Source organism: Tachypleus tridentatus, chromosome 12, assembly GCF_004210375.1.
Source record: "Tachypleus tridentatus isolate NWPU-2018 chromosome 12, ASM421037v1, whole genome shotgun sequence".
NCBI lineage: Eukaryota > Metazoa > Arthropoda > Merostomata > Xiphosura > Limulidae > Tachypleus > Tachypleus tridentatus.
In genome coordinates this window covers 874,687-890,770 of record NC_134836.1, presented here as the reverse complement: position 1 = coordinate 890,770, position 16,084 = coordinate 874,687, and the positions used below count along the sequence as shown (strand labels likewise).

Sequence of the window (16,084 nt, the reverse complement as noted above, 5' to 3'; positions counted from 1 at the left end):
GTAATGGAGAAAAAATTACCCGTGGGGAATTCAACAAACTTGAATTAATTAATTTTATTCACTGTTTCTTATTAAAAATAAGAGTAATGGAGAAAAAATTAAAACCCGTGGGGAATTCAACAAACTTGAATTAATTAATTTTATTCACTGTTTCTTATTAAAAATAAGAGTAATGGAGAAAAATTAAAAACCCGTGGGGAATTCAACAAACTTGAATTAATTAATTTTATTTACTGTTTCTTATTAAGAATAAGGGTAATGAGAAAAAATTACCAGTGGGAAATTCAACAAACTTGAATTAATTAATTTGATTTACTGTTTCTTGTTAAAAATAAGAGAAATAGGGGGAGGGAACCAAGATGTAGTCTACAAACTTTCAACACTTTTTACCACTTTAATTAAATTTTAAATGAAATACTGTGTATAAAATTTAAAAGAAACTGTTTGGTATACGACCAGTTGAATATTATCAATAAGAAAGAATTATTGCAATAAGACCACAAGGAAGAGCGCATGCCGTTTCCACGTCAACACCATAAGTGAAGTGTTGATTATTGTACTCCAGTTGTCTCTACTGTGAGCAATTGTAATTGTTAAAACTGACCAAAAAATTTGACGTAAATTTCAAGAATTAGCTTTAACCAGTAAATTTTCGAAAGTTTCTTGGAGTTAATTGTTTATGCTTGTACCTAATATCTTATGAAATATTAGTTTTTATTATTCATATCTTTATATATATATATCCCAATGCCAATAGTCATATTAACTTTTCGTATGATAGAAATATTTTTTAATGTAATTATCTAAATTAGGAAACTGAAAAGCCTTTGTGACGTATGAAAGCAGAGCAAGTGACTCAATTACTTTAATACAGCATGATCTGTGTTTTATTAGTCATTCCACTGATAGAAAATTTCGTCATTATTTACAACCAAGATAAATTAACAACTCTCAAATAGAAAGCTGACTGTTTTCGCACATGCATAAAAACGTTCACGTACTTTATCTTTCATGTGGAATTTGTTTTACCGATATAATTCAAACGATGTATTAAAATATGTAATTTTATTAGACTTATATGAATTGGTTCCTTTACTGTGTGAACGTACGATTTATTTCCTGTAATAGCTCGTTATGTGTTAAAATATACGATGTAAAACACAACAGTGTAATGTAGCCTGCAAGCAATTATATGTCATTATGACGAGAGCTGACTTATTGCTGCTTTCCCATATTACTATAAAATCATCTAAAGTGTCCGCCATCGGTGGCTCAGCGGTAAATATGTAGTCTTACGACACTAAAAATCGAGTTTGGATAGCCATGATGGACAGAGCAAAGACAGCCTACTGTGTAACTTTGCGTTTAACAACAACCAAACGAAATTAAAGTCTACTAAAATAAATTTCTAAATATTACAATATTTTAGAAGGTGTCATTATCACTTGAGTTTCCTATGAATATTAAAATTTTATCTTTCGAAGTAACTTAACAATAGGCTTCATGAGCAGAAGCTAAACCTAACTGTTCAACCAAAACATCAAATTTAACTATTTTCAGAAGGTGAGGCCTCAGCTCACAGTAGGGTCTCGTTCCAGTGCTCCAGTTGTTCGGAAATTTCAAAAATTCTGATCTTATTGATATGACCACAAATTCTTCAAGGGCCATTCCCAAATTAGTATAACTGATTTAGATAACAGATGTTATAATACACCAACTCTTTCAAGTGATGCTACTCTGATGAAACTAATTATTAGAATTAAACCAACTCTAATGTGAATGTCGTAATTTTCAAACCCTGACATTTTTCTCACCAGTTGATAAATCTACTTTAAGCAATTTTTTTTTAAAATAATTGTTTTCATGAATACGAAAGTAAATGTTTCAAGTTTACTTCCATTAACCAACTTTTATCGTCTGTGACAATGTACACTTGGCCTACTGTGTTACTTACGTCTTGGAAAAAAAAAATGTACATCGAATTATTTGTGTTAATTATGTATGCTGAAAAAACAAAGTTACTTTCTAATATACTTGACAGACAGTTTTATTATTATTGGAAGCCGTAACCTGCCCTAGCTAGAAAATACGTTGTTCCTCAAAGTATTTTAGAAATCAACGTTTTTTTTGTTTAACCTATCAGTAATATCTTTCTCAAAAGTCTGCTTTCTTCCAGTAACTTAGTAGTAAACTACATGGTTTATAAAGCTAAAATCTGGAGTGCGATCGACTCCTTTGGATACATCTCAGTTCTCATCAAATATCTCATCATGCAACTTTGGTTCTATGTCGTACTACACGCATTTTGTATTTATGGCAAAGCTACTAAGAATATCTACTGTCGTTTAGGATCACCCTCCTACTTTCATCTTCGTTAATGGAATGACTATCACTCCTATTACACACCAATAACATAAAAGTGCGGAGAATATTGTATGGTATCACACAGACTAGAACCCGGTTCTCCAGCTCTTAGTACACAACGCTATCACAAAGCCACCCAACACTCCAAACTAACCAAGACGTTTTTACGTTCATAGATTTGCGGATACATTTTATAGCAGGTTAAAAACATTATGGGAAAACAGAAGCAACTATTTTAACTGTCAAACTAACCTTTATAGCAGATACAAATTTTGTATAATTTTGTTCCATCGTCATCAAACCGAACGACAATGATACTAAATTTGTTTAGGATATTTCATGTTATTATTACAGGTGAATTATATCCAGATCACATCTTTCTTTTTCCCCTATGATCAAAGCAGTTACAACAATATAATTGAAAAATTAATATTAACTTATAATAAAAACTTACAGAGTTAATTTCGCAATGAAACGTCCCTCCCATAAAAATATCCAGTCTACCTTTGTTTCATTAAATAGGTTGTCTTTGTATAAACATCCATAAGACAGTGTATTTTCTATTAATTTCTAACTATGCCTAAACATACTATAGAAGAAAGTACTTAGATAATGTGTAGATTTTGTTGTAATTTTTAGAGCAAAGCTAGACAATGAGCCATTAGAAATTGAACTCCGCATTCTAACATTGTGGCTCCGAAAACTTGCTCTAGATCCACTGATAGATAAACATTGTAAAGGAACATCTAAAAAGTTTCAAATTTATATTTGTTTTTCTCACCTTACAAAACCATAATGATAACATCAACACCTAGATAATTTAGAGTCTAAATTTCAGACTTTTTGTAATTAATTGAAATTAAGATGCTGATAGGTTTTCAAAGGACGACCTGTTGGAAGCTGCTGGACGGCAAATTGATCACTAACCTTAGCGAATTAAAATATCTTATCTCAGTCGCTTCACCAGCAAACAGTTTGTTCATCGGCAACTTCCGTTAACTACTTCCTACTGTAGTATGAATTTCCGGTAAAATGAGACGGTCGCAGTTCGTTCAAAACCAAGTAAAGCAATAGATTTATACGTAACTACGAAGTACAGTATTCTGACAGCGTTGTAGAGAATAATAAAAGCAAATAAACATTTTTGTCAAATACACGTTTAACTTAATATGAAAGTCAAATATTTTTTTCTTTTTTGCGTTATTGTAGAAACTGATCTTACAACTGATCAAATCGCCAAGCTTGAAAAAGAAATACTTATAAGGTTACAAATCAATTTACAATTTTGAAACATCGAGTAAACATGTATTTTGTTTGTTACAGATGCTAATTGTATGTTAGCGTCTGTATCAAGAAAATATTCTTTTTTCAAATATACGTTAGTTGGATCTGTCCTATAATTTGTGTATCCAGACATTTAATCTGAAGGTTCATGGCTTTCATCTCGTTGCCTATGAAAAAAGTGCTTTGGTATTTATGGATCGGTGATGTGCTTTTTAAAGTAACTTCCAATTCCCACCAGATGATAAGAAAAAGAGCAACTCAGGACTGTAGAAGTTCGAAATTAGGGAAGGTTATAAGTGGATAATTCTTGTTTAGCTTTGCGAAAAAATATTTTAAGATGAATAAATCAAATATATGTTAGTAATTTTATATATTTTTCAATTATTTAACTTTATACATTAAAATGTCATTAAAAATTTGTGTGTATGCTGTGAAATAAGTCTTAGGCTTAAGATATTTTGTTTCTATTTCATGAATTATATTATATGTTTAATACAAAAAAAAGATTAAATATTAAATCTTTCCAACTTCAATTGGTGTCAAACGAGCGTGAAATCCAATAATATTTGGGATATGCTAAGACTGATAAACCTAGAAAATGTATAAGGAATAACATGAGCGACAAATATACTATGGATAAGAAACAAACAAAAACATAAACTTCAAGAAGAGCTAGAATGAGTGCATATGACAACTTAAGAATAAAACGAATTCATGTATGTTAACTATTGTTGGTCGGTAATGTATCGCTGTTTACTAAATAGATTTGTTTGCTTAGATATCAGCGGTAAGTTTGGAAGTATCTAATGTTAAAAATCGGTTTTCAAATCCTGCAGTGGGCAGAGCACACACAGCTTATTGTGTAGCTTCGCGCTTTACAACAAATATATCAGTGTTCAACATCGCAACAGTATATTATCAAACATTAAGTCTTAAAACTTTTGTTGACGGGTGATAGTCAAAGGTAGTTTAAAATCTGCAGTTTATTCACTATTACTTCATCTGAACGTTATTATGTTCTGCAGTTTATTGTTTTATGTTACGAGCTACATAATGTCTTTCCCCAAGAGAAACATAAACCACGCCACGTGTCCATCTTCCACTCTCACGCACGTGAAATTAGTGCCCGAAATGTACATAATGATAAAATGCTTTCGCGCACGCAACAGATTGCTCATTATTACAATCATCAAAAATATTATATACAGTAAAACAGTCATAATTGAGTTGTATACTTAGTGATCTCTGATAAAGCACAACCGTATCCAGCAGTTGAAATAACGTACATGTTAATTTTCTTCAACTTCTCAGAAGTTTTGAGGACTGACAGTGAAACTATAATTGCACAACCAGAAAAATGCACACTTTCAAATCAGATACATTTTTCTAACACATGAAAAGAGTCAACTAAAACTTACGACAATTCCTATTGTCATAACTTGAGTACCTTGTGCATTATCATTAAATTCGTATACCTCTCGTATATCGAAACTCAAATAACATATTAGAAGGTTTGTATAATGTTATTTATTTAAATTCGTTTCGCTTAGAACTTGCATAAGAGGACACCAACAGGATGTTTCCACGAACTACAGCATTCTCTCGTTATGTTACTATGTGAATATACATATATATTAAGACTAGTCAAAACTGACACACTGAAATGTTAACTTACTGAGCGGCTGTGCCTCGCCCATGTCGACTGCCTCGTCTGCTTTAGAGGGAGAAATCTTTGCAATTGGAATTTTGTCCGTTTTTGAGGGACTTGGTGAAATAAGACAGTTGACGAGTCCCACACTTCTTGTAACCGATGTGGTACCCTTAACACCAATAATGTATAAAGAAGGATAGTATATGTTGTACGATATAATTAGTTGTGTAGCCCCTGTGGGTGATCCACTCAGAATAACACACAAGATCCTATAGAATATTAGTTGTGAGTAGAAGCGAACTCGTACAGGCCACCTTTCACTCCACTTGTGTGCGACTTACACTACACGCGGTTAACACTTCTGCTAAACTCTATCATGTACACACATCATGTGGGATAGCTAGCATGCGCTCTTGTTGAGTTCGGCGTCAAAACGGCGCGAGGTCGCAACGGCCACTGTTGGCTGCTCGAGCTAAAAGTTTCCCCCAATCTTTAACATGTCTGACACCTCCTTGTACACGCTCATTGGCCAAAAATCTATCACTCAGGAGATCACGTGATAATAAATATTTCAACAGACTGGAGCTTGTTGAATTACGCTCCAAATATATGTTGCGTGTGTGTGTATGTACAAAATACGTATCACACCAATGCGCAGTGGCAAATAATTACTTCTTTATTGGTGTAAAAGTGCAAAACGAACTTTTATTACTCTAAAGGATTTTTTATGTTACCCAAAACTGTTTTGAAACTTAAGTCAACTACACTACTGAGTGTAGATGGTTGTTGTTTTGGTATTTACACGTTTTTCTTTGTAAAATATGTTTCACAAAATGTGCAAAATCAATGTTTTGATATGAATTATTATTTCAAATCGCAACGATTGTTATGATTACATGCCTCTTATGGAAATAATTGATATAGTATTGTTGTTTGTACCTATGCCGTTTATGTAAAGTTGGTTTAGAAAATAGTAGAACATCTCTGATAAGCCTCATTCCGTAGGGTGGGGATCTTAAATGGTTATAGTTGAGTAATATTGTTTGTTCGTTTGTTTTTGGATTTCGCTAGCTGTCCCTACTTTAGCAGTGTAAGATGAGAGGAAAGGCAGCTAGTCATCACCGCCCACCGCCAACTCTTGGACTACTCTTTCTACTAACGAATAGTGGGATTGAGCGTAACTTTATAACGTCCCCAAGGCTGAAAGGGCGAGCATGGACAAGAGATTTTACTCTAATGGAGATTTTCATTGCTCAGTTGTTCTTGTATTTATAGCTTATGTTCAGCCTACTGCGATTTTGATCTTTGAAGAACACTCTTAAGTTTTGTTCTTAACTGTCTATTTGAACATTTTTCTTCCCTGTGATTCATGAGTAAGACCTCAGACTGCAGTTGAAAGTAATTCTATCTGTTTTTGACACACGCATACACACACACAAAAAAAGAGGTAAATGCTGACTGATTTCTTGGCAAATGTCATTATGCATCATCGTCGATTTTAACCACGTGTACTAGTCCGTGTCTTGATTATATATATTAGTGGATGAAGAGAATTTTAGCAAGTAATAAACTGGAAAATGAAGAAATCAGAGAGATACAAAAGCGATAGAACATGTGGCAAGATGTGAGCTGACAAAAACCTTAGGGACGTTTAATCGTCAGTTGTTATTTTTATATAATTAGTTAGCAATTTAAGATCTCCCATATGCTTTTCAATCTTGAATTACAGAGAACAAATAATATTATTATTATTTTTGCTTATATAAGCTTCTCCAAACAAACTACAATTTGTGTGGTTTCATTGTATTAAAAAAGTAATAAAGTTGTGTGCAATTATTACACTTGCAATAGCTAATACAGGAAGTTATTTTTTTACTCAATTTAATAAGTTTTTGCAAAATAATATTTGAATTCCACCATCTGTGGAAAGAAATATTTATTTTGGTTCTATTAATTGTAAATGAAAATGAATTAATTCTGTAAGAAAACAGAAAAGAATTTTCAAAACATGTTATATGTAAAGACAAGCTTTTAGAACAAAAAGCTTCCATTTACCAGTATGCTTCAATGCATATATGACTCCGTGCTTAGAGCAGTGTATTTTTTTTATAAATAGCATTACCAAGAATGATGACGTAAGTGTGTTTTGAATTTAGTGTACTCTAATAAAGTTACTCTTCTAAAGTTTGCTAGAAGTCCAACAGTATTAAAAAAACAATCTGTGTTGGTCGTTTTAAGATATATTTGCAGAACACGTTGAAAGAATAAAACTATCTAATAACGCTATAAAACAAAACTTCAGGTATGTATAATTTAATTATTTTTTTATTGATATGAAGAGGCACTCCTAGTAATTTATAAACAGCTTTGAGGAATACAAGACAGAATACCTCAGCGATTTGTACTGTTAGAATTCATTGTCTAACCAATGAAATCATTTTTGATGTTCTTACTAGCCTTCTGTTAATTGTCTTGGCACAGGATCTACCAAGTAGCTCAAATGTAATGGAAAGAACCTTTTGTAACGAAAGTCACCATACTGATAAGTCTTTCTGTGTTTTTGATGAGGGGTAATATGTAGATTCAATGGTGCAAAATGTCATTTCAAGCTGAGGAGTATAATTATATTAACTGGCGTTTTTAGTTTAAGTTTATTTCAACGAATGGTATTGTACAGTTAAGTTGTACTACATTCGATGTAATTACTTTTCATGGAACTCAGTACAAGGTGAGGTCAAAGTTTGCCTGATAATTCAGACAAAAGTCAACTTAAACAATGGTTCAGTTATATATGAAATTATTATATTAAAGAACAAGTTATTAAAGGATAAAAATCTCTTTTGAAACTATTTTCATATTTCTAGAAGCTGAACATGGTCTAGTGATTCGCCCGCTAGGTCTGGGAATCTTAGGGTTAAGGTTCACAGCCCGTCGTTGCACTTTGGGGCAATTGGTAAGCTATAATAGTTATGATCAAATCCCTCTGTTCGCTTAGAGATGGTGGTTGATGTTGTTTTCTAGCCTCGTTTCTAATGTAACAGTTTAAAATAACGGACACTTGTACCCAAAATAACCATTTGAGTGACTTTTTACAAAAACTTTTAAGATAAACAAATTATATTTGTATTTTGCAAAACACTTAGCAAATAAGCATTTGAAATGTGTTAAATTCATTATACAGTGTTAAAAATAAAAATGTAGTAGAGTCTGCAAGATTTGATAGAACACTTTTACAGAAATGAAATATTTTTGTTTCCTGTATTTTTTTTTGGTAAAAAAGACGAGAAACTCGAAGAAATTTAGAATATAGAAGCTGAGACTGCGAAACTATATTACTTATATCATGTCCTGTTGCAACTGTCCTTTAATTAGCTAAGACGTTTTAATTTACAATATTATGTTTGCATTTTAATGACTGTTTTCTGATACTGGATTAAACAAATTTCATCTATAATGTTTCAAAATGTAAGTTGAAATTAAATACCATTGTGAAAAGATCAAAAAATAAAATAAAGATGGCGAAATTTGCACATGACTCCATCTATTATCAGGTTACAGTTTTTCCAGTTTTCCGACTGATCACCTTTAAATAAACACTTTATTTGAAAAATTAGAAAATTCTATTTTCAGTATCAGAATAAAGAGAAAAATATATTACATTGAATTCTTGGACAGTAAAAGTTCGCCAAAGATCATATCAGTTTATGAATTGACGACAACGGTCCTGTTCGGTGCAGTACAAACAAAACTAGAGTTTGTTTTTCAAATTTCTTCAAAGGAAATAGAGGATGAAATTAGCACTAGTCCTGGTTTAGCCAGTGTTCTTGTCTAGCACATTGGACGCCAACTGTTACCCCCAACCAAGACATAGCAGTCATTTCATGGCGAATTATCGTGGTGTAAGATACACACTTCAGTACTGACTACAGGTGATTCCCAACGGGGCCACTCTTCCTATGATTCTTATCGAAAAGGGGAATCTTGTCTTTCAAAGTCAGGGGGAAGGGCAGTCCTCTCCAATGCGGCAACCCACAAGGTATTTGCCCCACCCCGAAAACCAGCAAGCGCTTCTAAAGAAACCTCAGGAAAATTTTAGGTTGTAGGCGTTTTATTGGTAGTTCAGAATGAATTGCGGACGAAACCACTGGTTATTGGAACATCTATAACCCTATTCCGACATCTTCCTGTGGCATTCAACAGTTTGTAAAGTAATGACTTTGGAGCAGTTTGCCACCGCTATAAAGTCGTCTTTGAAAATAACCTGAAAAGTTTGCAAGAAGCTCCCAGCCATTCAAATGAGTAACGACTTTTAAATCAAAATTGACATAGTTATGCCCCCTAAGTGGTATTACCCTTTACACATGTTTGGCTGAAATTAATTGAAAGTGCTATCTTAAGGTAGTATATGAAGATTAAGAAAGATCTTCTTTGTAGCTATACTAATTGAGCTTAGTTTTGAATGTCTTCATATAATTATTTCTTTAAATAATTTTACATTTGAAAATATAAAATCAAAATATCTTAACACCCGATTGTTTCTTTTTATTTTTGGAAGTTGGCAGAAGTTTCTGTACTTCATTTATTCAAATAAATACGACTGTTATTTTGAAAATAAAACAAAAATATGCCAACAGATTATAAATTATGATCCATTTAAACACTGCATTTACATATTTTTGTTATATACCGAGACATGCTGAAAACATTGCATTTCACTAGTAGTGGCCATTTGTATTGTAACATACTAATGATTGCATGATGCATATCGCAAGAGTAACCATCGCAATAAATGTAATGCGTATAACACTAGGTCTAATATTTCAAGAAATTAATTTGAAAATGTTATAAATTCAAGGTAAATATTGTTTTTGCAATATTTTGTTTCTTATTAATCACACAGCTAAGTTATGGCTATCTCTGCTCTCTCTTTACTCCCACAGGTATTGAAACCCGGTTTCTAGTGGTATGAGTCCGCAGACACTGTCCCACTGGGGGCGCTGTTGTAAAAGCATCGTGTCTTTAAAATTTGAAATGTGTTATTTCCATACACATATCTATTGAAGAACATTTAAAATATCTAATCTCCATCCCTCTCTCTCTCTCTATATATATATATATATATACATATACAGGGAGAGTGGAACATCGACTTTTTCAAATGATTTTAACACAGCGCATCTAGAAAGTGATGTTTATTTATTATTCGTACTATTCTCATTGACCAGAGAACGCAGTAGTCAGTCAAGCAGAATCTTGCGCTACGTAAAGTTCGATGTCATAATTATAGAGTGAAGCATTTCTTGTAATTTATTATGCAATTTTCCACCCAGTTACGTGAAACGCGATTAATATTATATAAGTTTGTCGTTGAGCGCTTGAGACAGGTTTTTACGAACATATAGTTGACAAACTCTTGATTAACACAGAAGTCCGTGAAAAACCACATTCACTTTTGCCATGTCTTCTTGCACAGCTTTCAGCCTATGTCAACATTATCTAGCACAGTGGCTGTTTACTGACTAAATAATACCTTTAAAGCCCACAGCGACATCGGCTGAATCTTATAGTTTCCTTGTGAATGGCTGATGTGGCAATTTCATAAAAGATGAAAGCATGAATGTGGTGTTTTCTTATCGTTAATGGAATCTCATTTTGCCTCAGTGATTATGCCAAACAACTAGTTGATCACATATACTTACTGCGAATAAAGTTGCGTAATGTTAGTAACGTCTATACCAAAGAAGAGATTAAAAGTTTCCATATCAGAAAACAAAATAATTACTACAAACATTAAAATACGACAATCGATATTTGCAAACAGGATTCTAAATACATGACAAAATAAAGCTCTTGGGCACACTCTTACGTTGTTCTGACATTTGGTTTCACTGTTTCTCATATTATTTAATAACCGTTAATAGAGCTCAAATAGGACCATGTTATATATGCCTATATTTCTCAAAATAAAACAAATTATATTAAGAACAAAGGAGAAATGCTATTTTATTCCGTATTTTTATGATGTCCTTGTAACATAGTTTTGACAGCATATGTTGTCATGCCTCATACTTCAAATACAGTACATCATGACGCATACTTTAACTAACTTGGCACAGATTTTAAAGAATCCATTTATCATGTATTCTAAATCGTGCTATTCCAGTCACAGTCTACTGTACTGCAGCTTTCTGAATGTAACAGTCATAGGTATTGTAGCAAAACTGGGAGTGATAAAGTATTCCAAAAGTTGACGTAACAAGTACTGAAGTGTACCATCAGTCATATAACCATGTCCATTGTAACAAATCATCATCAGCAGTAATAATATTGTGTGTTAGACTTTTCACACAACAATGTTTGTGTTACTCTATTGTAGTGGACAAACAGTAGTAATTTTGTGTACTAGACTTTGCAGACAACAATGTTCATGCTACTGTACTGTAGTAAACCAGCAGTTGTAATATTGTGTACTAGATTTTGCACACAACAATGTTGGTGTTACTGTATTGTAATAATCTTGGGTATTAGAGTTCGCAAACACTAATGTTCATGTGTATTATATCGTAGTGCGCCAGCAGTAATAATATTGTGTAATGTAGCTGGAGAACAATAATGCTCATGTATATTGAATAGTAGTACCCTAGTAGTAGTTATATTTTGCATTGTAGTTTGTAAACAGTAATATTCATGTCTAAAAAATATAAATAAAACACAACATATTCCATAAGACTTAACAGGTTTTACTTAAGTCAACGTTTTGCCATTACACCTTCACCGAAGTAAACAAGACACTTGCTGAGTGATTTAGGCTTACAGAAGAGATTAAAAATGTAGTCATAATGAAGGTTTTCAAGATTTTTTATAAGCCTAAATCAATTAGTAAGTATCTTATTTATCCCAATGAAGCCATAATGGTAAAACAGTGATAGATCATGTTCTATTTATCTTTTTAGCTACTGCTCTACAGTTTGTAAACTCGTATTATGTTAATGTCTATTGTATGGTATTACATCAACAGTAATAATATCGTGCACTGTAGCTTACGAACAAAAATGTTCATGTATATTATTTCGTAGCACACTAAAAGTAGTCATATCACGTACTTCAGTCATGAGTATGTGACAAACTGTCGATTAAAATATTTTGTGTTGTATCGTATCAAAATATAGTTTATTATAAAAATTAAAAGTGATTTAAATGTGACATCAATAGTAGAAATTATTGAAAAAATAAGTTGATATTGTACGGTCGTATGCAACGAATGGAAATATATAGATGTCGAAAATAGTAGGAATTTGGAAACACAAGGAAGAAGGTCGCCTGGAAGATCTCGAATTAGAAATAAAAAAGCTCTTGAAAGGAGAGAGACATCATTTGAAGAAGGAAAAGAGTATGGTATATTTGAAGAATATACAGTATGGATAATGTTGATAGGCTGGGCAACTGGCAGGACTTAGTTCTAACAGTCGTTGATGAGACTGAGAAACTGAATTCGTGATGACAATAAACCTACTTGGAGTAAAAATAGTGGGGTATGGGTATTAATAAACTTTTACTGATAAGGCAGAGAACAACGTTTTGTCCTTCGTAGGTCATCTTCAGATTAGCCTGAGATACACTGAGAGACTGAAACTTATCAAAATCCAATTTATCAACAGTTGTAAGTACGTGTTTTGTAGCTTACAAATATTCTTAATTTTCTGTGTTGTAGTACATAAAAATTCATATTTATGCGGATTAGAGCATATTAACTCTCAAATCCACGTGTTCTGTGTCATACCAAACTCTCAAAATCACAATTATATATATATATATAGCGATAACTGAGAAAAATCAGTCAAATTACACTTAAGCTTTCATATAGAAATACACACAGCAGCATGAATTTGTAATATTTTTCATACGAAATTATAATGTGAGACCAGAAATAGCAAATAAAATCATTCATTCTTACTATACATACTGTCGGATAAGTTGAAGAATAAGGTATAATGTTTTATAGTTTATATCGTAAATTCAACTTATTCTTTATGTAACATGTTGAGCTACCTGTAGCTTCAGATACAATTTACTATGCATATCTTAGTTGCTAATTTCATATATCGATTGGCGTAATATTATAGTTAGAAGAATATTTGTGAATACTAGCGGATTAAATTGGGATGCCATTTCGTAGACCAAACAGAATATTAAAAAATTATGGTTCGTACCTCATGTTACGTTGACTACAGCAGCCATGCATCACAATTTTACGTTTTACAATATACACGTGATCAGATACTGGCTTAGAGCGTACATGTTTCAACAGATAGACTTGTCGATTGAATGTAATAGTTAAACAAGTATACAACAAGTTAAAATTTCACACTTGTTTTTGTGGAAGTGTAAATAATATAGTTGAAGCGTAACAATCACATTCTCAGACGCTTTAAAGATAATTATATAAGTTTCTTCTTATCTGTAGGATATCCCCTAGACTGACACAGAATAGGAACTGAGTTTGCTCTTTATATTAAAATTATTTATATACGTGATATAGAGAAAAAACTATTTATTTTCTTATACTAAAACTATTATCAGCTATGCGCCACTCCTTACATACAATTAACTGGATCTTAAAAAGTTATCGAACAAAAATATTACAACTTGAGAACTACGTTTATTGTACGTTATAGAAATATGAAATACAAGTTAGTCATTAACAAATGAAACAAACAAATGGTACATACACATTAGTAATGCGTCATAGATTTCTAGACTAGGTTTAAAATGTGGTGATCCAATTACAACTATTTATATCAACGTACAACTATTATGCTATAGAAAATTATATCTCTGTTTAAATATTGTTATAGTTATATAAACCTCTTATAAATACTATGTTATAATTGCATATAACTGTGTATAAATATAGTATTATAATCGCCTATGCTTACATACAAATATGGTGTTATAGTTACGTATATCATGTATAAATACTGTTATAATGACATATGTCTACGCATAAAATATTGTGTTATTGTAGCATATACTTGTGTATAAACATCATTATAGTTATATACACGTATCTATAAGTATGTTACATATACTCATGTCTAAACATCATTATAGTTACATACACGTATCTATAAATATGTTACATATACTAATGTATAAATATTGTGTTATAGTTACATACACGTACGTACAAATATTATGCTATAGTTACATTACCTAGGTATAAATATCATGTCACGGTTGTTTGTACTTGTGTTTAGTTACACAAACGTATGTGTGCCCATTGTAATATGATTATATCTGTGTAAAAGTATTAGTTTAGTAATTGTACTTTAACTACGTATACCTAAGTACAATAACTATATTTAGCTGCGGGCACTGATGCACTCACTATCATTTATTGTGGCTGTTTAAAGGTAGCTTGAAGGAAACCAAAGCCAATCACGTCATAATGACTATAAGTCTAAAACATTCACAGCATAATGACAAAACAGCGCACTTAGTAATTGCTAGCTATAAATCATAGACCAGACTGAAAAAAGCGAAGTTCTCAAGATTGCAATGTGCTAAAAATTATACAAAACACTTACAGTTAGAGGCATAAAATACATGACTAGTTATTTCAAAAGGTGTTACTGAACTTGAAGGAACGTTTTTGTTTGCTTTGGTAAAAATTCGTATAGGGTAAAGCAGTCCAACGAGAAGTATCAATAATTTTAACTTGAAGAGTTTCTGAGCACGTGATAAGAACTGAGAAATTTATGCCATTAAGTATGTCTACTTATTCAAGTCTACCTTTCTATTCATGTCTGTTATAATTACTAGTACTTTTACCCGACAACATTACATAAACAGACTTCAACTAAGTGAAAATTGCAGTATTTCTTTTACACTAAAAACACATAGCTCTGTTATTAGAGAATACTTTATCAACTAATGAAAGTGTCGCAAGGAAACTTTTGATACTATTTTAGTTAATAAATAACATTTTATAGATTTTTAAAATGCTGTTAGTTAACACAAGACAGCTCACGGATTATAATACATTTTTTTACCATTACCACGTGATAATTTATAGAATTTTAGTATATTTATAACTACCACGTGATAATTCATGTCTATTTGATATTGTTATATATACCACATAATAATTAATTGGTTTTGATATTGTTATAGTGAATACCAGGTAATTAATTGATTTTTGATATTATTATAGTTAGCACATGACAATTTATGGATTTTGTATATTATTGTAGCTACTACGTGATAATTCTTGTATATTTGATGTTATAGTTACCTCGTGTTTATTTGCGGCCCCCCATGCCATATACATATATCGCTTTTATTTTAATACCACATCGTGTTTTTCTCTTTTTGCAGTCAACGTGGTCAAGTATGTTTGTTTGTTTGTTTTTTGAATTTCGCACAAAGCTACTCGAGGGCTATCTGTGCTAGCCGTCCCTAATTTAGCAGTGTAAGACTAGAGAGAAGGCAGCTAGTCATCACCACCCACCGCCAACTCTTGGGCTACTCTTTTACCAACGAATAGTGTGATTAACCGTTACATTATAACGCCCTCACAGCTGAAATGGCGAGCATGTTTGGCGCAACGGGGATGCGAACCCGCAACCCTCAGATTACTAGTCGCACGCCTTAACACGCTTGGCCATGCCGGGTCATGCTCAAGTAATAAAGGGCTACAAAACTTTCGAACTTTTGGTTTGAAAAGAAACCAACTTGATTACATTAATAAGAAAGGTGTGGCCAGTTGGTAACGTTTAATAGCTA

The 16,084-nt window shown here is 32.2% G+C and overlaps 1 protein-coding gene across 9 annotated transcripts in view; it reads right to left on the bottom strand.

Moving 5' to 3' along the window:
* The window catches only part of LOC143233362 (insulin gene enhancer protein ISL-1-like), a 145,573-nt gene that overhangs the window by 86,247 nt on the left and 43,242 nt on the right, over positions 1-16,084 (bottom strand). For 8 of the 9 annotated variants that reach the window (XR_013018110.1, XR_013018112.1, XR_013018113.1 and 5 more), the window contains exon 1: positions 5,324-5,771. The exons of the other annotated variant lie outside the window; for it this stretch is intronic. Coding sequence is in view for 4 of the 8 variants with exons in the window: in XM_076469540.1 (XP_076325655.1) it covers positions 5,324-5,345 (22 nt within the window). In the remaining 4 variants the exon portion in view is untranslated. Of the gene's footprint in view, positions 1-5,323; positions 5,772-16,084 lie in introns of those variants that run through there. 9 annotated transcript variants of the gene reach the window in all.